This window comes from Chanodichthys erythropterus, chromosome 15 (assembly GCF_024489055.1).
Source record: "Chanodichthys erythropterus isolate Z2021 chromosome 15, ASM2448905v1, whole genome shotgun sequence".
NCBI lineage: Eukaryota > Metazoa > Chordata > Actinopteri > Cypriniformes > Xenocyprididae > Chanodichthys > Chanodichthys erythropterus.
Genome location: NC_090235.1, coordinates 19,078,150 through 19,103,490, shown reverse-complemented (window position 1 = coordinate 19,103,490; position 25,341 = coordinate 19,078,150). Strand labels below are relative to the sequence as shown.

The 25,341-nt window shown below is 36.1% G+C and overlaps 2 protein-coding genes across 4 annotated transcripts in view; one reads left to right on the top strand and one right to left on the bottom strand.

Moving 5' to 3' along the window:
* The window catches only part of si:ch211-199g17.9 (uncharacterized protein LOC108180085 homolog), a 5,885-nt gene extending 1,490 nt beyond the window's left edge, over positions 1-4,395 (top strand). The window contains exons 6-10 of one of the 2 annotated variants that reach the window (XM_067411742.1): positions 958-1,012; positions 1,256-1,345; positions 1,542-1,605; positions 1,735-1,801; positions 4,256-4,395. In XM_067411742.1, coding sequence (XP_067267843.1) covers positions 958-1,012; positions 1,256-1,345; positions 1,542-1,605; positions 1,735-1,801; positions 4,256-4,353 — 374 coding nt within the window. In that variant the 3' untranslated portion in view covers positions 4,354-4,395. The remainder of the gene's footprint in view (positions 1-957; positions 1,013-1,255; positions 1,346-1,541; positions 1,606-1,734; positions 1,802-4,255) is intronic. The other variant, XM_067411743.1, reaches the window with a different exon arrangement.
* fam83hb (family with sequence similarity 83 member Hb) lies at positions 1,813-15,283 on the bottom strand. 2 transcript variants are annotated; one of them, XM_067411740.1, is made up of 6 exons: positions 14,824-15,283; positions 10,974-11,443; positions 9,711-9,875; positions 9,501-9,625; positions 6,638-9,404; positions 1,813-5,758 (listed from the first exon to the last, which is right to left on the bottom strand). In XM_067411740.1, the coding sequence occupies exons 2-6, from the start codon at positions 11,421-11,423 to the stop codon at positions 5,738-5,740; spliced, it is 3,528 nt and encodes a 1,175-aa protein (XP_067267841.1). In that variant the 5' UTR covers positions 11,424-11,443; positions 14,824-15,283; the 3' UTR covers positions 1,813-5,737. The 2 variants fall into 2 exon arrangements, with proteins under 2 accessions (XP_067267841.1, XP_067267840.1); XM_067411739.1 differs by lacking the exon at positions 14,824-15,283 and adding an exon at positions 13,062-13,361.
* Positions 15,284-25,341: the final 10,058 nt, after the last annotated feature.

Below are 25,341 nucleotides of genomic sequence, written 5' to 3'. Positions count from 1 at the left end.
TTCATTTCTTTTCGACTGACGAAAGAAAGACATGAACATCTTGGATGACATGGGGGTGAGTAAATAATCAGGAAAAGTTTATTTAAAAGTGAACTAATCCTTTAAGTCTGGATAGTCCTGTAAAGAGCACATTCAGGGCTTTCCAGAGATACCAATTTTTTTTGAGGTTTCGCTATGAAAACAACAACTTCTTGGTCTTTACAAATGACTGAAAATTAAACTCTTATGGAAATATGATAATATTGTTTGTTATAAATCTACATCTCAGGAAAATGTTAGGGGGTTTCAAATCAAAATATGACTTTCTGTTATGAAACAGGACATTGATTTCATACATGACCTCAGTAGAGGACTTAAATCATGTTTATCAGGCATTTTAGGAGATACAACAAGTGAATATGGAAAGAAATTATATATCAATATTCCTATTAATTATTAGATATTATTATGAAAATGTTGGCAATTATTACTCCCATTATTACACTTATTTTTCATTACATGTTGCTCCAAGAACACATTTATATGCAAATTAGATACAGTGTATTGAATGGGAAAATCCATGTATGACTATTTTACCCACATATTGCATTAATTAATGGTATATCAATTAATTCAATTATATATTTCATAACATAATTGAGAATAATCTTTATACAAAGATTGGTTAAAAACAATCCTGAAGCCTAAAAAATGAATCCCATTGTTTTTGCCTATGCATGTAATTTCATGCCATGTTTTTTTTTTTTACTACAGAGGACATATAACATATGAATAAAATATAAATGTTATTTTTTTTATTTGTTATGCTCTAAACAATATAATCACGTGAAAAAATACTAAATTAAAAAAACTCTGGGTCTCAGGAGGATATAACACTGTATAGCACCACATGATTACATGAAATCACCAATAAGCGTTATCAGATATATTATTTACACACATATTCTTGTCATACAGAGTTAAATAGATCTCTGCAGCTCAAATGTGAGGACATCCAGCTAGAGGCACAAAGGTAAGCTTATTCAAATATCCAAACAACACTCACTGGTATTTAAGCTGCACATCATCTGGAAACTGCTCACATGTGAACCACAACATGAGTCACCTAAACACTGAGCTTTAGTCTCACTCTCAGGTCAAAGAGTTTGTACAGGGTGTGTATTCACTCGTTACCTTACACAAATCGTAAGGTTGAGAGCTGAATTTTGTGTGTCATCTTTATACCTGATTTAAAGTCTAACTTGTAACTCTGTAGGCAGCTTGAGCAGATCCATCAGAAAGAGGAACTAGTAAAGCAGTACTGCTTTCAGATCCAGGAGACCAAACTAAAGCACAGAAAGATTCGGTATGACTCACTCAAATGGAAACTCCTAGCATTTATCTCTTCAGAAATCAGAATTAGATATGAAATGCTGTCACAACTACATTTTTGCAAATATAGTCAGAATATTTATTGCAGTGCCCATATTCTTAATGAAATGCTACATGATTAACAATTGTGTTTTATTTTTAAAATTCTGACTAATTTTAATCTATTTTAGGATGAAGTTTGAGAATCAGCTTCAGCAGTTAATGGAGCAGCATAAAAACCTGTCTGCTGTTTTTGTAAGTGGTCTAATGGAATGGGTATTAAAATAAAAGCAACTAAGCTTTCTTTTCTTGTAAAATGGAAACTGCTTTATTCGTTACAGATTTGATAATAGCTTTTACGTTCCAGTTTCTTTCTTTTTCCAGACTCCACAAAGACTCCCAGCAGAAATCCAGTCTGCTGAGTACACCACTGAGCAGCTGCTGAAGGCTGGTACGTTTTTTTTTTTTTTTGTTGTTGTTTTTTATTCCATTGGTTAAGTTTTACAGCCCTCTCCAGTGTGTAGCTGCATGTTTAGTGTGACATTTGATGCCTTCTGGATTCATTCAGACATAGAAGTCAAATTAATCCAGTCATTTTTCCAAAATGACTCATTTGGCCAGTCCACAAGGCAGTGGCTTGATTCAAAATAGCATATACCGTAGTGACCAAAAGTGATATCTGGAGGGGATATTTGTTTTTTATGACCCTAAAAGTTCATGTAAACCATCAAAATATGAGGAAAATATTTTCTATTTTTGGTTAAGGTATTTATCTGACAAAACTACAGCTACAGGTTATATTTTACTATGCAAGGAAAAAAAAATGTATTGACTACAAATATTACACATCAGTAATATTTTGTTGGTTCGCTCTTGTTTTTGCATGTGTTGGGGGTAACTCGTTACAAATAACTTGAGTTACATAATCAGATTACTTTTTCAAATATCTAGTAAAGTAATGCATTACCTTTTCAATTACAACAAAATAATCCGTTACTTTTTCAAATAAACAACGCAGGTTACTTTTTCACATTATTGACTGACAGCTCTCCTGTCCCCATGTTGAGAGAAATAAAGTTCAGAGGTTTGCGCTGTGTGAACATGATGATTATTGTAGTTCTAGACTAAATGTGAACATGCATTTGCTCATCTCACTTGCACAAAAACATTCAGTATTGCTTAAAATGAATAAAAATGGTTTTCAAATTTTATGCAAAACTGTAATAATTAATTGTATTAAATTACACAAATATACTTTATGTATTTAATCTCACTTTATTGACCAATGTCTTTGCTGCTGACCTTCAATGATCCAATTTAACCATATTAATTATCAAAAATTACTTTAGATTAGATTTAGAAATAAAAGTGTTGAACTCCCTACTCCTGTATCCTATTCATCTTTAATCCAGAATGGCAGCACAGCTGAAAGGTTTTTTGAGCTGCGCCCTCTAGTGTTCAGGTGTAAATATGCATTTCCTTCAGCCTGAGGCTTATTCATTTCACTTTTGGGGCCATATTTTAACGGTCTGAAGCACACGGCTTGTGCACTTAGGGCGTTTCTGAATCCACTTTTGCTAGTTTAATGACGGGAAAAATGGTCTGCGCACTAGGCGCATGGTCTAAAAGGGTTGTCCCTAGTCTCTTAATGAGTCATGGGTGTGTTTTGGGCATAACGTGCAATAAACCAATCAGAGTCTCAACTCCCATTCCCTTTAAAAGCCAGTTGTGCTCGCGCCATGGCGGATTTGCTATTTACATGCTGGAATTTGCAAGCGGAAAAACTGAACGCTTCTCTAGCGAGGAAACGGATCTACAGGACAACTGGATTCCACCAAATCATGTTTATCTTTATGTACACTATAATAATCTTTTACGCTGTAATCATTTTATTTTTAATATTTGGCATGTTTGTGTGCTGCTGTGTGTGTAACATTGCATTGTGCACCCGCCTATAGGCGCATATTACTAGCGCACCCTTTAAATAACAAAAAAGTACTGTGCCATTGACTTTAGACCAGTTTCAGTTGGTCAATGGTGCAGTCCTTTTCAGTTGCCTCAAAATAGCAACATGCCAACAATGCACCTGAACACACCTCGTTTTCAGACCAGCACGCCCATGGGCGAATAGATGGGCACAAATGCATTTGCTATTTAAACAACGTGGCACTGGACGTGAAAATGATAACTGCGTTGAGCTGAACTAGCAAAAAACTCTTGTGTCAGGTCTATGATAGGGCCCTTGGTGTGAAAGGGCTTTAACATTTGCCAAAAATAGAACTTTTTTTTTTTGTTATTAAAAAACAAACAAGCAAGCCCAGCCCAGGTGAAAAAAAGTAACACAAAAGTAATGTAACGCATTACTTTTCATAAAAAGTAACTAAGTAACGCAATTAGTTACTTTGATAAGAGAGTAACGCAATATTGTAATGCATTACTTTTAAAAGTAACTTTTCCCAACACTGTTCATAATGTCTTTGTATGACAAAATTAGGTTCGCACAATTTGGCATGTTTCATTGCGTTATCACAAATAAAACAATTTACTTTAAGCACAACTACGAAATATGCTTACAAAATTGTAATAATATTTGAATAAAGGGCGAAGATGTCAATTTTCCTAGGCCAGACATCACTTTTGGCCTCTTCTGTATTAGCATACTACTCTTACTATACTAACTTTATTCAGCAGAAATAGTCAGAGAGTTATGGTATTCTGAAATTAGCCTTTTTAAGAACATCCTAACGCTAGATGACTTGCAAAGATTGGATTGCAGTGTAACGTAACCTCACACAAGTGTCCACGAGACCTAAAACTGAGCTCTCAACATCCTTAAACAAGAGACCAACATCATCCTCGGTGTAATCTGATACTTTCCTGTGTGTTTTTGTGTGTCTATCCCTAGAGCAACAGAAGCTGGAGCAGTTGACCAAGCTGCTGGACGGGTTAAGCCACACCCAGAATGCAGAGATGCACATGGGCACTTGTGAAAAAGCACCATGAATATCTCACACATTTCGCAAACTTGAGCTGAGTCCTACTGTATTCCAACAAATGCTAATTTTAGAGAAGTTAGTGAAGCAGTTTTTCCATTGTGTTCTATTTCTTAAATTTTAACTTGTCGCCACATGCATTGTCGTTGTGTTTTGACATCAAAAAAAGAACAAATACTGATATAAACCTCAATCAAATCATACCCGTACCTAGAATATAAACGTTTCTAAACCATTTATTCAGAATTTAAGACACAATAAAAAAAGTTTGTAAACAAGCCTAAATTCCCCAAGATTTATATTTATATACATAAATTGTATCGATGACACTCTATTAAAGTCAAACTCCATCATACTCCTCGATCAGATATTCCTTATTCGATCAACTTCCAGTTTCCATAAATCAGTCCTATGACACATCCAGCCGAGCACCCTGGGAATTCTTTGGTGTTCAGTAATACCGTTCTGTCTTAATTTCATTTTGCATTGAAAAAATACAGGCCAAAGGCCAGTCCTGAGAACATATTTATCAACCTAATATTTTACAGTTTCTCCTGACAACACAGTTCATGCAGGAATGTACACGTGTAGTAGGTCTGCAACCATTATACCCCCCTCTATATCACTTTCTCAGCTTTCAATCCACTTCCTTGACAGCACACAGTTTAAATAGAGGAAAAATTAATGAACAAGCCTTTCAGTTTCATACATCCCTTAAATACTTTCCAGTCATGACTTTTGACAGTTTCAGGTTGCAGATTTTCTGTTCTTTGCCTTCAAAAGTAAAAGTGTTGTCTACCAACCATCTCTGGTTTCCTTTATGCCTGTGATCCATTGGCACAGTCACCACCAATGCATAATTTCAGCATGACGTGTCCTGGGGCGTTTGTGTGGTGTACTTTAACGAGGGTGTGTTTTAGTGCCTTCAGAGTAGCATAACTCAGCTTCTGCCCTGACATGTTAATTTCCTTTACCAGAGCTGAAAATGGTGTATATTTGCATCACAAGGAACCAAAAGGTCCAGCAGAAAAAGCTGAGAAAAGCCTCTTGACATTCGAACCCTCCTTTGGCCTGATTTGTGTTTCTCTATTCTGCAGGGATTGCAGTGTGATTACTGTTGAGGTATGCCCTGATGCCTTATAAGGGCAAAGTGAATCATCTGTGGGCTCAGATTGGCACAGAGCGAGGAATATTCCTCCTGCTACAGCAAGACTCCTCATATTTGAGCTTGTGCTATTTTTGTGGTGTTTATATGAGATCCATGGACCATGTCATTTAGCAGACGCTTTTATCTCTGTGTCTGTTCACAGCAGTATTGGGGATGTTTGGTACAATTTTTTTAGTATAGTTTCAGGTTCTCTTTACACTTCTCTGGCCCCTTCCTCCATGTTTTGTTATCCCAGGTTATTCCCCATCTGTTGAAGTAGAGTGACAGATATGTAAGTGAAACATCCCACAAATAGTACAGAAGATTCTGTGATAGTCTACTCCATTTATTTCTATCATAAATAAAAACATAAATAGATGAGAGAATGTATGTCTCGGGATGTAACGACACTGAATATTTAATGTTGACATTTAAAGAGATTTTTAAATTCTATGCATACCACAATAGAACGTGAAGGCAAAATAATAAATAAACAATGTAAAATAAAAAAGCTCATTTGTCAATAAATATAACTACACTCCAAAAATAAACCAAGTTAGGTTAAAAATGGAAGCGTTTGGGTTGTTTTAACCCAGCGGTTGGGTTAAATGTTTGACCAACCTGCTGGTCAGTTTTATTTAATTAAACTATTGTTTAAAAATTACTATATGGCTGGCTTAAAATGAAACCAAAATAGGTTGAAAATTAAAAATCAGACACATAATTACTAGAGGCAACAGTAATAATCAAAAAGTAAACATTTATTAATAAGCAATTTAATAAATGATTATTTAATTATTATTTATTAATAAATGATCATAATGTTAATTTACAACCTATTTTGGGTGCATTTTAAGCAAGCAATATAGTAATTTTTAAATAGTTGAGTTAAATAAAACTACCCAGCAGGTTGGGTCAAACATGTAACCCAACCGTTGGGTTTGTCCATTTTTAACCCACCTTGATTTATTTTTAACCCAGCATTTTTAGAGTGTAGGCATTAAATGCTTTGCTTAGAACTGATATACTTCACAAAATACATTACAAATATTGTACAAGGATCTCATGTGATTGATGATTGACTTTACTCTTCCTTCTCTACACTTCCCTGCTCCCAGAAACACTCTTCTCGGTTACGAAAAAGTACCTCAAAGCGACTGTAGACTTTCTTTTCTTTGCGCATGCTCTCTATTCTCTTCAGCAGATTGTCCCTCTCCTGTGGGTTGACTGGAGTTCGGCCAAACCGGTTCCGGCTTTGGAAAGAAGAATTGGAAACATCGTCTTCCTTGCCCCCCTCGCTTTTCCCAGACTCTTCGTTCTGCTGTCTATTCTTCTGGCTATTTGCTGAGATTTGCTCTAGGATCACCTTGGTATCATCCCTGAGGTTGCTACTGAATATTACATTCGAGGTAGAGGACTGATAGCGGGATTGAGTTGGTTTAGCATTAGGTTTGCTGGTCTCTACTGTGGTTAAAGTTTCAGAGGGTTTCTCTTTGCCCGAGGGTTCCTCTTGCACCTCAGGGACTGTTTTCATTGACTTGTCCTCTTGAGAGTTGGACACTCCTGAGTGCTTCTTTTCTCCCTTTGGCCCAAGGAAACCCTTCAGTCTCTGTGTTTGTTTCTTGAGGAAGTCAAGGGCTTTTGTATCTTTGCCATCAGAGCTTCCAAGGTTTAAGGAGCTCAGGCTTTCTTTGGATTCTGCGCGGGAAATGCCCGATGTGCTGAGGCTGCGGGACTTCTTAAGCTCGCTCTTTTCCGCATCTGTCGCATCCGTGAGAATCTCCTCACCGCATGAGATCCGACGATGAGAGGACTGTGAGCTTTTGAATGGTTTCAAGAACTTGGGTGAAGGGAAAGGCCGAAGTGACTTAGTTGGCTCCTTAGCAGGCTCTTTCTTCGCCGCATCAGCTGTGCTCTCTGTCAGAGTTTTACTGTTCGTGTACGGCCTGTCCACACAGACTTCAGTAGGTTTTGGATTTGATGTGACCGACAGGCGCTGTGGTACAGGATCTGTTAGGGTAAATGATGGTTCTTGTGTCTTTACAGTGGAGTCCTCTGAAGTAATAAGCACATTTGGAACTTTGGTTGCTGTATCAGAGGGATCTGGCTTTTTCGTGGCTGCTTCTTGACTTTTAGTATCCAAATCTAACTCTAATTTTGAGGTCTTTCTCTTTTCTTCCAGATCTTTGAAGTACTTAAGTCGGCTTGCTGGATCATTCACGTTTAGGGAAGAAGTTGTTTGCTGAGGTTTCGAAGGCTCTGTTGGCTGTGTAACTTTGTTATCCTTAGGTTCAGGGTTGTCAGGTTTCTCGTTTTCTTTGATGGGCTCCTCTTTGGCGTCTTTGATCATAGTCAGGTCTCCTGTTGATGAGTTTTTAACATCTTTTTCATCTGCTTTTTTATGCTTGCTCCAATCAAACGGCTCTCTTGACAGTGATCTCCTCTTCTCGAGAATCTCTGCCACAATGGACGAGTATCGAATAGGCTCACTCTCATCTTTCTCCTCTTGTAACTCCCCACCAGACTTGGCTTGCGAGGAACTGTGTTGCTCCAGCTTTGAGGAGCTGAAGATTAAAGAAGATCGTAGTCTTGAGCTCCTCTGCAGCATTGGGTTAATTCGTGATCGGAACGACTCGTGCTTGGTAATGCTGATTGGTTCCCTCGGTTCCACCTCCTTCTCATTGTCTGTTGAAGATGCTAGTGATGAAGCTGAAATTGCTGGCTTTAATGTGTCAGTACTTGTGGGACCGAAGTCAGAGGTAACATCTTTTACCGGATTCCTATCTTGAATGATGGGTTTACCATAGCGTGGTCGCAAGTCAAGGTTTGGCTTAGTTGGTATATTCTGACGCTCTCTAATGTTAAAGTTAAGGCCTGGTCCCTCTGAGCCATAAAGTCTGCTGTCAGGTTGTTGGTATGGCTCATCAAAAGCATCTTGACCCATGGGCTGATGCAGGCCCTCCTCGCCTGCATCTTCATAAGTGCTGAGATAAGAGTTGATTCTCCAGCTCCGCAATCCCTGCTTCACACCGGGGTCCTCGGACTGTCGTACCTGTTCTCCAGTGGAGAGCAACTGCTTGTGGTCTGGAGGATGTGGCTGAGTTGGCGAACTCTGACAGGCATACGAGTGGCCCGCAGCAGGCCTCTTGTGGCTTTGTGGACCATAGCGCCCCCCTCCTGTGTTATATTGTTTTTCTGAATCACTTTTGAGGTCATCAGAGGATAAAATATTCAGATTTCCTGGTGCTTCAAGTTCAGGTGGATATGCAGATTCAGACTGTTGATCTGCCTGGTACATGCCGTAGTTAAGGCGGTCATATGGCCCACGCTCAGAATCAGGTCCCATGACCTCGCTCTGATAGTAATGTTGTTCTCGCTGGTAATGCGATTCCTTCTCCTCCAAGTTGTTCATTACACGTTGTTTCATGTACTGCCGGGAGGAAGCGTAGGTCTCGCGGGTTCCCTCGGCATAGCTATGCCTCTTAAAAGCATTCATTTCCAGCTGCCGGGAGGCCAACATTGAGCGTCCTTGATCCAAGAATGACTGTTGCATCTTGAACTGCTGTGTTGCATATTTTGTGACCTGCATAGGACCTGCACTTGGTTCAATCGTATGGCGGAACGGGTCATCCCTCCGAAAAGGTAGTACAGAATCAAGACGATCCCCGAATGGGAAACCAGTAAGTTCAGGCTGGCGATGATATCCTCTGGGATTCCTTAGTGACTGAGTTCTTTTCAAGCCAAACTGGCTGCCAAGGTAACTATCTTGTGGCATGGGTACAAGGGCATTTTCAACAACAAGAGGCTGAGACTGAGCAAACAAAATACGAAACTCCTCATCAAAAGTGGCAACTAGTTCTCCAAGAAACAAATGGGCGATGCAGCGGTGGATCTTCTCAAAAGACCACATAAAGCTGGAGAAAGAGAGAAAGAAACATTTAGAATGTCATCTGTGTCACATAAGTGCCCATACAATACAGATATTTGCATTCAAATGTCACTGAGCTCACCTATAGTTTCCACTGATCACTGCTCTGCAGTCAGTCAGAAGAAAGCGGTCCATCACTTGACCTTTAAATGATTTTCCTGAGCGGCAGAAATAGGTAATGCCTGCTACTGTCCGTACCCGCATCATCTGTAACCAGTGAAGTCACCATTAAGCCTGTATTTTCTTTCAATTTAAATTAAAACTTTGCCTAGTTGAGATCAGTTATACTTACATGGATCATATCCAGGTTAACTTTACAGCTTGCCACCATGTTAACAAAATGATGGGCATTTTGTTCATCCAGCAGAATATAGACAGGCACATGACGTGCTGCAGCATCCAGAAGATCGGAAAATATATCAACATCTGTGAAAATATCCATCACTATTGCAATGACCTGTAAGAAAGAGGGAATAAAAATGAAAATAGCAATAAGGAATCACCTCGAACTGTGCATCAAAAGTTGACAATTAAAACTAGTCAAGTTGCACTTATTTTAGTATACTTTGATAATGTACAATGTTTTCATTTACTGAATCCAATGCAGAAATGCCCTATTCGCAGCCTGCCATGATTATTTTATTCTATGAGCAATAACGGGGGTTACCAACATAAATTGAGTAGCATTTGGCTGTTCAGTCTTTATTTCATATAAGCAGGGCTTGACATTAACACCCACCAAATACGGTGGATTTCAGAAGTGGCATGTAACGCAGTCACTCCTATTAGCCATATTGGTGGGTTGCATTTTATATATAGTAGTCAACATTTGAAGTGGATCAAAACCTTTCATCATCCTCTTCTTAGGACAACTTTGATGAACTTTTTTGATCCACATCAAATGTTGACTACTGTATAATATATATATTTTTCAATTGTACTCTTCTAAAGGCATCTGAAATAATAAACTAAGTGCAATGTATTGTCAAAAATATAGATTTTTCGATAAATATCGATACTGAAATATCTGAAACACTTCCAGTACTCATTTTCCAGAGAAAAGATACACAATACCAGCTGTGCTTTCTCTCTCTCTCATCTCTCCGACAGCAAGTCAAAACACACACACCCTCCTCCCCTGACTCACTCATTTCATTTGCTCTGGATGAATATTGTTGGTGCTACAGGGCTTGAATTTCGGTGTGTTTTATGCATAATTTTACTCATTCTCACACCCAAAGTGCACGCATAAAGCCGCATCTCAGTACTAAATTGAGTTTTTCGCTGCTTATTGCACTTAAACAGTCAGATAAACACAAAATAATGTCAAAAGGCCGTTCTTGGCGAGTATTCATGTAAACACAGTCATGTTTTTTAAGTGAATGTAGACAGTTGAGAAAGAAATGCATGTGTAATGGATCCGTGCATCAGGTCTTAAAGTGACAGCAGCCTAATATACCTGCTCCCAAATTATGAGAAAATATTAAAAAATATCTATAAAGGCATGATATATATATCTATTTTAAATATAATTTATAAATTCGAAAGCACTAACCTGATGAGCATTTTTGATGAGTCGCCGTGCCTGCTCCTTAATGCTGGGCAGTTCGGGGTCAGCGGGGTTTACCAACATTGTGACCTCTGTGGGACCCACAAAACTATGTTGCTGCAGAGGCCAGCCAAGGTCTAGCCCCGGTGCGTCCAAGTCAGAATGCAGCGGCCAGTAGGTGTCAGAAGACCCATCCTGATCTATTTCTCGATATGGCAGTTCTGGTACATTTCCAGCACTCTGTGGTGAATGCACAGTGCTTTTAATATGCTCGATCTCTGACCTTGATAAAAAGTCAACTACATTAGCACTTTGTAAAAAGTTGTAGTAGCCCTCAATGTCCTCCTCCACCAGGGCATCGATAGCCATGCGATACTCTTCCCGGTAATGCGGACGCAAATAATTGGGATCCAGGGGGTTGTCTCCCACTGAAGAACTCTGGGAGCGACGGGCCATGGTGGAGCAGGGAAAACAACCTAAGAAACGAAATTTTTTTAATAAATAAGCATGTGGAACAATCTAATCAGAGCATCTGGAATCTATTCTATTACATTATTATTGGAGAAAATGTTTACAATTTTAGCACAAACATGTTTGTTGTAACTAGGCTACGTTAACAAACAGGAAATAACACTTTTAAATTGACCATATGCACTATGATACAATAGTATCCAAGAAGGGCAAATTCTGCAAGCCACTATTATATGTTGTACGACACAGATCATGAAGTGTGTATTATGAAACATTTATGCAACCAAAAAAAAAGTGCTACTCCATGCTAGTTCAGATCGACCTGCCGAAAAACTCTGGGAGCTTCTTGACTCATTGTGTACATATGAAATTCCTATCTGTTCTGCTGGAGCCTTCCAGACAATGACCGCTAAGCAAGGTTAGGCCCCAGTTTGAAGGTTTTCGAAGGTTGTAGGCACTTGTGTACATTTGTTTGTATTTTAGACATCACCAGGGAAACGGTGTCAGCCTGTTGGCGAGTGACTCATTGTGGGCAAGAGGGGAACCGAAAAGACATCAACAGAAAGGGAAAAACTGAAGAAACATGTGACTGAATCAAAGAAGGGAGTGTTTTGCTGATGTTCTTGTGAAAGAGGCTCGCTGCGTTAACTATGTGAGTTAGAATCAGACTTTGAGCGGGCCGTAAATTAACCAAGGCATGTTGTGGCTAATTCACAGGGTAGCATGTCTATTATATGTTGTAAACTCATATGTATAATGTATTCATAACATATTTGCTAACAGGAATGTTATGTGATGCCAAAGAAGATTGCATCTACTTATGACCAGCCTCAATTATTGTGCTGTCAGCATATTTCCTTATGAGTCGACACCCAGACCAGTATATCGTGTTATAGTGGATTCGTCCCCATTGCACTGCTTCACTTTATTCTGAACATAATATAAAGCTATTATAATGACTGACCGATAATAATAATTCAGACTGTATTGGATGGCCAAATGTGAAAAATACCCAAGAGATGTTATGAAATTACGCTCTGCTAGAGGAAAGAAACTTACACTGTGCCAAGTTGGATATGATTCAGTTTTACTTTTTTAGTAGACTGATGTGTTCACGCAGATGTCTGCACATACATTGCTCAGGTAAATACATTCTATGTACATTCAAAACATAACTGGAAATTACCAAGGCAGAAGGATCTTTACATTCCTGGGATATCTGTAACAACAGGCAGTGAGACTGATATATAACAGGCAGTCAGTGTTTCAGTAGCTTAGTTGTTGCAATTATTTTTAGCAAGCAAAAAATAGACTTTTGAAAAATGCAACATTTTTAATAATAAACCCGTGACTCTTTTATGAATATTGTAATATTCGGCACATTGTGAAATTCAAATGCAGAATAAAGACCAATTCAGAAATAGGGAATGCGTTTATATAAACATCTTTTTTTGGATGCTTAAAAGGATAGTTTAAGCTATTTCTTTGGTTATCCTGACTAGAGATGCACAATATATCAGTATCAAGCCGACATTATTATTATTTTTCTATATTTAGATTACTTTTGCCATCATCTGCTTACAGTTAAAGCCAAAAATGAAAATCCTGTCATTAATTACTCACCCGTAAGACCTTTGTTCATATTCGAAAACACAAATTAAGATATTTCTGATGAAATATATATGACTCGTCCATAGACTGCAATTTAACCGACACATTCAAGGTACAGAAAGGTACTAAAGACATCGTTAAAACAGTCGATAAACAATATCTTCTCTTATGTGTCATTCTCATACTATGTTTACATGAAACTCTTCCGTGTTTACGTCAGAGCACCGACTCATTATTGGCCAGCTCCTGCATCAGCATAACACGCATGCGTCGTGCTGATCATGTGACCAGCTTTGGCCAATAATGAGCCGGCATTCACTATGATTACTGCATTAGGATAATGACAGGGAAGAAAATGAGAGAATGTTAAATAAAATTATTTTTGTTTTGTTTTTGCACACAAGTATTCTCGACGCTTCATAACATTAAGGTTGAACCACTGCAGTCACATGACTGTTTTAATGTCTTTAGTACCTTTCTGGACCTTGAAAGTGTTGATTATATTGTTGTCTGTGAGTCATATACCTCTCGCATTTTATCAAAAATATCTTAATTTGTGTTCCGAAGATGAAAGAAGGTCTTATGGGTGTGGAAGAACAGTAATTAATGACAGAACCCTTTAATCTTTATAAACACTAATAGTTTATTAACACTGTTACTTAGCAAAGTGATGAATATCCATTTTTCATACTGTGCATTATAATGTTGGGATTCCCATAAAATGTATTTAGACAAAACAGAATAGAATTTCGGCCATTTATCATTTATTAGCCATAACATGAAAATAATTATTCGTATCAGCCATAATATTTGTGCATCCCGAATCCTGACATGCTCTTTTACAACATCCAGTTTTCTCAATTCATGTCCAACTCTAATGCGACTTTGAATATTTCCTTTGACACTCCATTGTATTATTATCACATTTTACATACTGACAATTTAACGTTTGTCCATCAACAGGACAAGTTTTAGATATTTTCATCTGAGCCCTTGAAAATCATGCATTTCCTCCCTTAAAAACATCCAATAATTATAATATGTGCCTTCAGTTTCTGTCAGATTTGCCAGTTATCAATTACTAACAACACCCTCTAAGTAAAGATCTTCGTGTTTCAACAAGTGCAAAATTAAAGTGTCATATAACTCAAGCTCAACCGTATATAGGAAATTATGACAATCATAGAAATGCACAAGTCTGTTCATGGTGTGGTTTACCTGGGCCTCACCCACAAAAAGAATCAGTGCAAGTAGTACAGAGATTTAGATAATTTAATATTAAGAGTTATGCAATGTTTTAAGACCATGGGTGGCAATGTAAGGAGAGGACATCCTGAACCAATCCCTTAACCAAAGTCCTACATGATAACAAAGGAACAACTCCATGCACCCACCACACTGAACCATGACATTTCAAAGATCAATAGTAGACTTACCTTCGTATAGCTTTAAGAACATTTATAGATAAGAACTATTCATCATTTCCACACAGATGTCAAAGCTTCATCATCTCCAAAATGATAGTTATATAATGCACTGTTGTTTTAATGCTTACTTCAAATGGGCTGGTATAGTATGTAAAGAATTAACCATTCCGATTAAAGTGCAAAGAACATTTAAGAATAAAAATAACTTTTAGAGAGTTTCACACCAAGTTTCTGCACTGTCAACCCTCAACCGCTCTTTCACACTTTATGATTATAGTTCTGTTGTAAGTTGAGACTTTCGCGCTCGCCTGTTTGCAGTAAGTTGAGACTTTCGCGTTCGTTCTTACCTTTACGGTTGGTGTTACTTGCAGTCGCCGGTGAAAAAACTTTTTTTAGGTCCCGAAAAAGTCGGCTATTTTCACCCCCTGTTCAGCGAATGCATCCGCGATACATTCCTGGTGTCGGTGGAAACCCCACCCAACGCTATTCAGCTTCAAGGCGAAAAGCAGCCCTGGCGAAACCTGTTCGCGTTCGGCCGAGTCCTGCCCGCCCGAACGTCTCAGCGCCGTTAAGAGAACACACCAGTCGGTTCGTAATGAACGACTCAACCCTTTGAATTTGAGTTGCGAAACTCCTCCCAACCATCGCCGGCGTCAGCGCTCACCTACAGCTAGAGCTAACTGACAACTACAAAGCAATGTACAAAAACATCCAAGGTTTTTACAGCAGGCTTGGTTGGAGTTGGAATTTGCATATCTGGTGAAACATGCACAAATTTGCCCCGTGGAGTTTCACGAGCACACTCCATATCCCAGCTCACCCTTCTCTTCCTCTTTCCACAGCCAGCAGACGGACAGATGGTGGATTGTTGCTCACAGGACAAAGGCGCACCCAGGTCATGATCACACTGTTGAGTGTTGTGTGTATGTCTGCTACAGATGGTATAGAAGATGAATTATTCATTCATAATGAATGTTTTAAAGCTCCCTATTTCCATCTAAGTTCACTCAAAACAAGTTTATGTGCACATGTAAACAATGACTTCAACCAAAACAATAGGCCTATTTAAAGCTTATAAAAGTGAGTTATTTTTATTACAGGTGTTTTTCCTAACAACAAATATCAATTCATTTTCCATGCATCATCTTTTTCAATAAATATAATATTATATTGAATATGATTATAAATATCATTCTCTCTCTATTAGAGTTTATAGTGAACATTAGTATTGAGAAGACTTTCTTTAAAATGAATTTCATAAATATGTTAGATTTTTTTATTTTAAAGATGCAAACTCAAACAGAAGTACATTTCTAAGTGCTTTTACCATTTTAGGATGTATTTTGGTACACACTAAAAATGCGGGATTAAAAACAGCTTGAGAATGGACAAAATGGACAAATGGTTAAAAAAAATGGTTAACCCAGCGAATTGGGCTGTTTTAACCCAGCGGTTGGGTTAAATGTTTGTCCAACCTGCTGGGTAGTTTTATGTAACTCAACTGTTTAAAAATTAATATATGGCTGGATTAAAATGAACCAAAAATAGGTTGGAAATTAAAAATCAGACACATAATTACTAGAGTATAATAATAATCAAAAGGTGAACATTTATTAATAAGCAATTTAATAAATGTTTATTGTTTAATTATTATTCATTAAACTTATTAATAAATGTTCATAACCAACATATTTTGGGTGCATTTTAAGCAAGCAATTTTCATTTTTAAACAATAGTTGAGTTAAATAAAACTACCCAGCAGGTTGGGCAAACATTTAACCCAACCACTGGGTTTGTTCATTTTCAACCCAACATTTTTTAGAGTGAAGGTTTGTTAGGGAACTTATATTGTAGGTCTTAAATAATGATTGTTTTATTAAATTGAATAAAGTGATTAATTCTGCTTCTAATTCTCTTTGTAACAAATGCTTTATATATATGTATGTATATATATATATATATATATATATATATATATATATATATATATATATATATATATATATATATATATATATATATATATATATAAATTACCATTACATATATCTATTCATAGTTTTAATGAATGTTTCAGATCCTAAAGGAATCACATATCAATGACCCACATATCAAACATGGTATAATTATATTTTAAAAAATAAATAGACTTCAGGTTAATATATTTTAGCTGCAAATGTATTTTTAAATGAGACCAAAGTACAATTTGATCTGTAGTATCAAGACAATCTCAGGAGCAATACACTATGTACTTTATGACGCCGTAATGATTACTTTATTGCAATTTGTATGTATGTATAAGTGCACAATTCACATGCATGAAAGTATGCATGGTGCAGGGGTGGAGAAAGTCGGAGGATTTTGCCCCACCCTGAAAAGAAAAAGCCTTAAACATATCCTCATTCTGCCAGACTTTCACTCTAGGTATGGGGAAGTTTTGTTTGAAATCTTTAAAGATGATTTTGTTCTGTATTTTTTTATGAAAACAGTTTCATGTGCTCTTTCACGGGACTATGATTGTGTGATTGATTCAGAAAGTTTATAATCTTGTCAGTGTGTGTCTGTATTTGGTTTAACCTAGCAACCACTCAGGTAAGGGAGGGTGTGAGAAAGGGTGCGGCCTGCCGAAGAATGTGCCAGGACAACTGAGAGACATTTACCACGCCTAGGACACGTTCATTCCTCTTTCTCTCTCTCACACACACACACACACACACACACACACACACACACACCTACTTACCTTTTCTGCTGTGTACATAACTTTTCACACATTCACTTGAGGTCACACAAAACCGCATAACAAAAAAAATCATTACAAATATGACATGCAAACACTCTCATGCTCATTCAGTCGTATCAAAACTTTCATTTTTTCAGTACATACTGCTTCACTTGCCTGTCAAATGTGTGATGTGTTTCTCAGCAGGGAGGCCTATAAACAAGTAGAAAAATATTAAATAATTGAACATATTTTTTTTCAAGCCGAAGGGCTTTTTTATTTTCAAGACAAACAAAATTCAACCTCCCAGCTAAAGAATTTTATTGCGAGTAGCCAAGCTAGAATATGTCGAAAGACTGTTTGAGATCAAACTCTGTCATGTTTCATTAGCTAAGCAAGTTTTAGCATGATCTGCATCCATCTATCCACAGCAGGGTGATCTTTAAAACAGTGCTGTTCTTTGAAACAGGGTGTCCTTTGGCTGTCTGGCAGAGTCCCACCCACAATTCCCCTCTCCTGCTGTAATATCACACCTGCGTATCATGTGACACAAGGCAGCTCTCTGTAGCACTTAAACACACACAGATGCACATAAACAAACTTTCATTAATCAAAGTAGCTATGCATAGTTTACATTGATACTTTCACTAGGTTTTCTACTCACAGCACCACATTTAATTTTTATTTGTCGTGTATCGCAGTCACAACCATTTAAATATTCCCTGTGTCATTCACATGTTATGTTTGTGATTTTAATTATTGTTGATGTGTGCTGCTGCATTGCTGTTACATTACCGATAAGTGCAGGCGGTTTGTGACACGAGGTTGAAACCTGTAAAGTAGCATGTTTTTACATTAAATGTCAAACCCCTGAAGCTACAGAGCCGATTACAGTTTAATGCTTCATCTCCTCCAGTAATGATGCACACCTCGGGCTGTGTCGCGACGAATTGTGTTTTATTATCTCATGCTCCAGACCGTGTCCTTCACCCAACCCAAACACAAAGAACAACAAATCAGCCAAACCAGTCTGCCATCTTGATATGTCACATGCACCTAGATTCCAGAAATGATTGGGAAATATTTAGACATCAAATTCAAGACTGGACACTTTTTTTATGCGTGTTTATGTGTGTGTTAATTTTATATAAGACTATATATATATATATATATATATATATATATATATATATATATATATATATATGATATATATATATGTCTCCATGTGATCTGATCCCACTCTATCAGCCAAATGTTTTAAATACCATTAGGTTGAATAAACAGTAAAGTTGAGTGACTTAAGAATGGTACTAATTTGTGTCAGTCTAGCCATTAGTCTGTTTCTGCAGTTCATTGTCGTTGGGTTTTTAAACTGAATCAGGTTGATTAGGATGTTTTTGCTAGATGACTGGGAGAAAGTGTCCCTGAATTCACCCCTAAAGAAGGACGTTGCAGACTCTGAATTACTAAGATTGTCACATAAACATAAACTATTAGTCAACCCAGAGAGTTAGGACTAGTTTTAACAGACTAACAGTTAAAAAAGTGTACAAATAAATGTGAATTGAACCGATCTAGCCATGATTGACTCACTAGAGGGGTTTTGCAATTGAATTCTTTCAGTCAGTAATCATGATCAAACAGAAGAATGAGTCATCCACCTTCACAGACATAAAATCTAACATTGTATTCCTCATAAACGTCATCCTTCATCACTTTAGCGTCATCACATATACCATATATGGTATATTGACTTCATCACTTTAACGTCATCACATATACCATATATGGTATATTGACTTTTCATACTTTTACTGTTTTTTCATGTATTTCAAATTTTTCAGCTGATTTTAGTTGATTGATTTCTCAGATTTTTTTTTTCATCTTATCTATAAGTTGATATTTTTTCAAATGTGAAAAAATATTAGAATGTTGGTAACACTTTACAATAAGGTTCATTAGTTAAACATTAGTACATGAACTAACCATGTGGAATACATTTGTTACTGTATTTACTAATCTTTGTTAATGTTAGTTAATGAAAATATAGTTGTTCATTGTTTGTTCATGTTAGTTCACAGAATATTAACTAATAATCAGTAGAAATTAACAATAACAAAGATTAATAAATGCTGTAGAAGTGCAGTTCATTATTAATTAATGTTAACTAATGAACCTTATTGTAAAGTGTTACCAGAATGTTTGATTAAATTTATTTGGTCTTTAATAACATTCTCAAAATGTTAGCACAATGTTATTTATACATCGTTCATGGAACATTTATTATGAAACATTTTAGTTTTAGTATGTTTTTAAGCATTACTGCTTGCTACTTGTTTCAGAATGTTCAGAGAACATTCCAAAGTAACATTTTCACAATGTTTGGACTAAAATTCTAAAATGGAACGTTAATGTTTTCACTAACATTCACATAAACAAGAAAAATCATTTTTAAAGTCCCTCAAAATCAAAATATTCGTTTTTTAGCTTTTAGCATGAATATGTTAGCCTTAGTGGTATGAATAAACTGGTGTGTTCCTAAACAGTTCCTCGCATTAAGGAGATATAAGCATTCAAAACTTACAGTCTCTCACTGGATCACAGATTTTCATGAAAACTTAGGAAGCTCACATTTCAAAAGTTTAACTTTTTGGAAGGTGTGTGTCCCATTATGTCTGGCGTAAAAGTAACAAAGCATTTCAGAAAAATAACATCATACCAACAGTAAAATATGGTGGTGGTAGTGTGATGGCCTGGGGCTGTTTTGCTGCTTCAGGAGTTGGAAGACGTGCTGTGATAAATGAAACCATGAATTCTGCTGTCTACCAAAAAAATCCTGAAGGACAATGTCCGGCCATCTGTTCGTGATCTCAAGCTGAAGCAAACTTGGGTTCTGCAACAGGACAGTGATCCAAAACACACCAGAAAAACAAAATGAAGACTTTGGAGTGGCCTAGTCAAAGTCCTGACCTCAATTTTGAGATGCTGTGGCATGACCTTAAAAAGGCAGTTCATGCTCGAAAACCCTCCAATGGGCTGAATTACAACAATTCTGCAAAGATGAGTGGGCCAAAATTCCTCCACAGCGCTGTAAAAGACTCATTGCAAGTTATCGCAAACGCTTGATTGCAGTTGTTGCTGCTTAATGTGGCCCAACCAGTTATTATGTTTAGGGGGCAAGCACTTTTTCACACAGGGCCATGTGGGTTTGGATTTTGTTCTCCCTTCATAATAAAAACCTTCATTTAAAAAACTGCTGTTGTGTTTACTTGTGTTATCTTTGATTAATATTTAAATTTGTTTGATGATCTGAAACATTAAAGTGTGACAAACATGCAAAAAAATAAAAACTCAGGAAGGGGCAAACGCTTTTTCACACCACTTTTGTTAGCTGGGAATGATTGGCTATTAAAGGTGCTGTAAATGATTTTTAAGTAATCCATAAAATGCTACTGGACAGATTTCACTAAAAACACACCTGTCTCTGTAACAGCCCTGGGCTTTGTAAACCAAAGAAGATATTGAGAAAACTAACCGATAGCATTCCCATTCATCTCAGTGGCAGTTACGAACCAGGATGTCCTGAAAGTACTTATCATGTATCTCCCATCTTTGCTCTGTTCCAGCTACAGTTTTCCTAAGTAAATTATGACAGAATTTTCTTTTTGAGGTAGACGATTGTGTAAGAATACAGTCATCAGGAAAACCAACAAAAACAAGTCATTGTTGTTGCAAGCTACTGCTCAAACACAATACCCCGCCCCGCCACCGGACGTGCTTTTAATCTCCTGCTCCGTCCGCAGTCATATGCAAATATCCTGCTTCCACAGTTTACCACTGACACTTTGCACATGAGCTGTATGGCCAATGCAAAGTATGCATACTATACAAGAACGGTCTTTCCTCTCTTGCTAATCTGAGGTCATCGTGTCACACAAGTGACATGCTGCAAGCCGTAAAACAGATCAATTAGCTTGAGAAACCTGTACTGTTTTGTTGTTACTGATATTGAGAGCTGTAGGTCTGTTTGAAAGACAGCCCTGCTGTGACCTCTGACCTTGATGATGCTGTATCAGTTCTTCAAAGGGTCCAGATACCAAAGGGCTGTAAATCCTCAGAAGTGAGTGAACAATGACAGTCTTTTGGTCAGATTTAACATTATTGATAACCTCTACCCAATCCAAACTCATTCATGTCCACAGCCCCAGATGTTTCCCCAGGACATGCAGCATTCTGTCAACTTCCTGTCTATACTTCCAGGATATGTCTGTTTTAGCTATAGAGCTTGAAAGGACTATATGCAAACACAAAACTATTAACCATTATGGGGTTGTTTTAGACCCCAAACGATGTTTGCTAAAATTAATTTTTTTTTCTCTTTTTCCAAATGACATGAAACGTTGTACAGTTGTTAACACTTGATCTTGTTTTTATGTTAGTGTAGGAAAAAAAAGTCACACTGAGGGTCTTTGGGGTCTCCACAGACCCCAGGCAACAAAATGTAATTTTGTAACAAAATAATTGTTTTTTAAAAAACAAATGTAATTTTACTCTGTTTATTAATGTTTTTACTTCATATTTGTGCAGTCTTTGGAGGATTTATCATATATTTTAAATTTATAAAAATAAATATTTTGTTGAGTAGGTTTTTATACAAAAACAGCTTTTTATGTATAATTCACTTTATAAAAGACCCACATTTCTAAATTTCATTCATGGGGATAACATGGATAACTTACGGAAGAGGATTAGGGCCAAGCAATAATAAAAAATAAAACCATCTCGAGATTAAAGTTGTTAAATTTCGAGAAAAAAATTGTTAAATTTCGAGAAAAAAGTCGAGATAACATGTTGAGAATATAGTCATTAAATTATGAGAAAAAAGTCGTTAAATTACGAGAACAAATTTGTTAAATTACGAATTAAACGACTTTTTTCTCATAATTTAATGATTTTATTCTCAACATTTAATGATTTTATTCTCAACATTTTATCTCTACTTTTTTCTCGAAACTTAACGACATTTTTCTCATAATTTAACGAATTTGTTCTCGTAATTTAAAGATTTTTTTCTCTTAATTTAATTACTTTATTCTCAACATTTTATCTCAACTTTTTTCTCGAAATTTAATGAGTTTTTTTCTTTAATCTCGAGATGGTTTTATTTTTTTTTATTATTGCTTGGCCCTGATCATTTTCTGTAATAATTTGACATGGTTTAGCGGAAAATGCAGTTTTAAAAGTAAAAAATTATCACTTTTACCAGTAGATGCTGCAGAGCTCCACTATGTGCTATTTTACTAACTAAAAGACATCTTTTCACAAGTATTTTTCAGTTGGATTTATATCTAAATATTATGAAATCACAATTATGACAATAAAAATTACTTTTTGTCAAAGTTTAGTATTTTTTTTTTTTGTACTGAAAAAAACAAGTTTTTCAAAAATGTTGATTTTGAGGATGAATTTTGTCCATTTTCTAAGTGAGGTCTCATCATAATGTAACAATATTGTAAAACTGATTTTTTTTATTACAAAAAATACTAAACTTTGACAAAAAGTAGATTTTATTGTTATAATTGTGATTTCATAATATTTAGATATGAATAAACCTGAAAAATACTTGTGAAAAGATGTCTTTCAGTCAGTCAAATAGCAAATCGTGGAGCTCTGCAGCATCTACTGGTAAAAGTGATAATTTTTTTACTTTTAAAACTGCATTTTCCAAAAGATGGGCAAAAATCTTACACTAAACCATGTCAAGTTATCCATGTTATCCCCATGAATGAAAGTTAGAAATGTGGGTCTTCAAAAAGCTGTTTTTGCATAAATTGAATTTATTTATATACATTTTTAAAAAAAAAAATATGATAAATCCTCCAAAAACTGCACAAATGTGCAGTAAAAACATTAATAAACAAAAATAAAACAATTATTTTGTTACAAAATTACATTTTGTTGCCTGGGGTCATGAGGACACTGCTTTTTTTGCTCTGGTTCATTGCTAAAACAAACAAACAATGTTATTTTTGGTTGTGTATAGTATTTTTGTCATACATATAACATTTATATTTCTCTACAAAGCTAATTTCACCCTCACCAAAGTCCAAATGTTTTAATAGTACTGTGTATATACATTAAATCCCCTAGTATTTACATTAAATATGGACGGATGGAGGGAAACAGTCAGTGTGTCCGTGTTGTAGTGTTCATGCGAGAGCTAAAGTCCAGCAAGTAAGATAAACAGCGCTCTCTGGTGTGGTGAAATGATATTGGTGGATCCAAAATGGTCATGCATTTTATTCATATCTCATGCTGATCAATTATGGCTTATGATTTATCAATATTACTTTTGATTTCATATATTCATGTACTCCTACTCCATATATTAATCCTCATCATGTTTTTAAAGTATTTACTGTTTAATGCACTCCTTTATGGTTATTCTTCTTATGTATGCTTGCTATATTCATTTGTTCTTCAAGTGTTGTTCAGTGTGACAGGTCATGTCGACACGTTTGTGGTTAGATATTGGACGCCTGCCAAGTACTGCAGAAGCCACGATGTTTCCTTTATGTCTGTTTCCATTTCTTCAGACATGTAAGATCTGCACTATTCTCTTAAGGGTGTCAAAGCAACACCTTCTGTATCTATTTTCATCTATCTTTGACATTTGACCAGTCACTCTGACCTAGCCGTTACACCAACTATGACATAATGGATAAATCTGTTTGACCTTTTCTTATTAGACCAAAACATAAGTTTGAGTTGGATGTAAGTTTTCCTTTGCTTATGGTATAAAACAGACTGGGTCTTTGATAGTTTAGCTTTTTCCTTTGCTCTTTTTGCTTCTCGCATCTCTTCTGCTTCTTCTGCTTCTTCTCTTATACCTCTTATTTCATTCTGCAAATGCCCTAATTTTGGTCCTTCTTTCTCTATATTCTGATCTATTAGATACAATACTCTGGGTTCTATTATCAACTATTAAGTACTTAATTAATGTGTTTCTCTCTATAATTTTTAATTAGTACATTTGTTATTCCTTATTCAAATTTGATCTCATTGCTGGACTGGATCTCATTGCCTCAAGTTTTTGCATCAGATATCCACAGTCTGATAATTAAAAATAAACATTTTGCATAGCAAAAAGCTTTAATAAGTTTTGCTTAAGGTCATAATTAACTTCGATCTATTTATTAGTTGAATATAAAATGAGAATTATAGTTAGCAGCTACTCAGAAATGAGCGCTAGGCTAACACATGAATTTTACATGAAAATAAAATAAAATTCTTTTAAAATGAATTGTTTAATACACTTTTATCCCTAGCTATTACATTTAAATGTAATCTTTAAATCTCAATCTTAAATGTAAATTGCTTTGGAGTGAGATATTAAAGGATTAGTTCACTTTCAAATTAAATTTTCCATGATAATTTGCTCACCCCCATGTCATCCAAGATGTTCATGTCTTTCTTTCTTCAGTCAAAAAGAAATTAAGGTTTTTGATGAAAACATTCCAGGATTTTTCTCCTTATAGTGGACTTCAATGGACTCCAAACGGCTGAAGGTCCAAATGTCAGTTTCAGTGCAGCTTCAAAGAGCTTTAAATGATACAAGACAAGGAATAAGGGTCTAGAGAAACCATCTCTCATTTTCTAAAATAAAGTTAAAATTTTATATATTTTAACCATAAATGCTCATCTTGAACTAGCTCTCTTCTTCTTCTTTTCTATTTGAATTCCAGCAGTGTAGACACTGCTAAGTGTATTACTGCCCTCTACAGGTCAAAGTTTGAACTAAATTGTCATATACAATATGCTAGTGTGCAAGTATATAACAATTAGTTCAAACTTTGACCTGTGGAGGGCAGTAATACACTTAGCAGTGTCTACACTGCCGGAATTCAAATAGAGAAGAAGAAGAAGAGAGCTAGTTCAAGATGAGCATTTATGGTTAAAATATATAAAATACATTTTTTTTATTAGAATATGAGTTATGGTTTCTCTAGAGTCTAGATAATATTATTTATAGATAATATTATTCCCTTATTCCTTGTCTGGTATCATTTAAAGCCCTTTGAAGCTGCACTGAAACTGTAATTTTAACCTTCAACTGTTTGGAGTCCATTGAAGTCCACTA

Excerpts from the sequence above, each read along its gene's own strand:
- fam83hb (XM_067411739.1), bottom strand. Across the intron at positions 9,626-9,710 it reads TTAACCTGGATATGATCCAT|ATGATGCGGGTACGGACAGT; the intron begins GTAAGTATAACT and ends CACTGGTTACAG. Across the intron at positions 5,759-6,637 it reads AAGTCTACAGTCGCTTTGAG|ATGGGGAATAACCTGGGATA; the intron begins GTACTTTTTCGT and ends CTACTTCAACAG.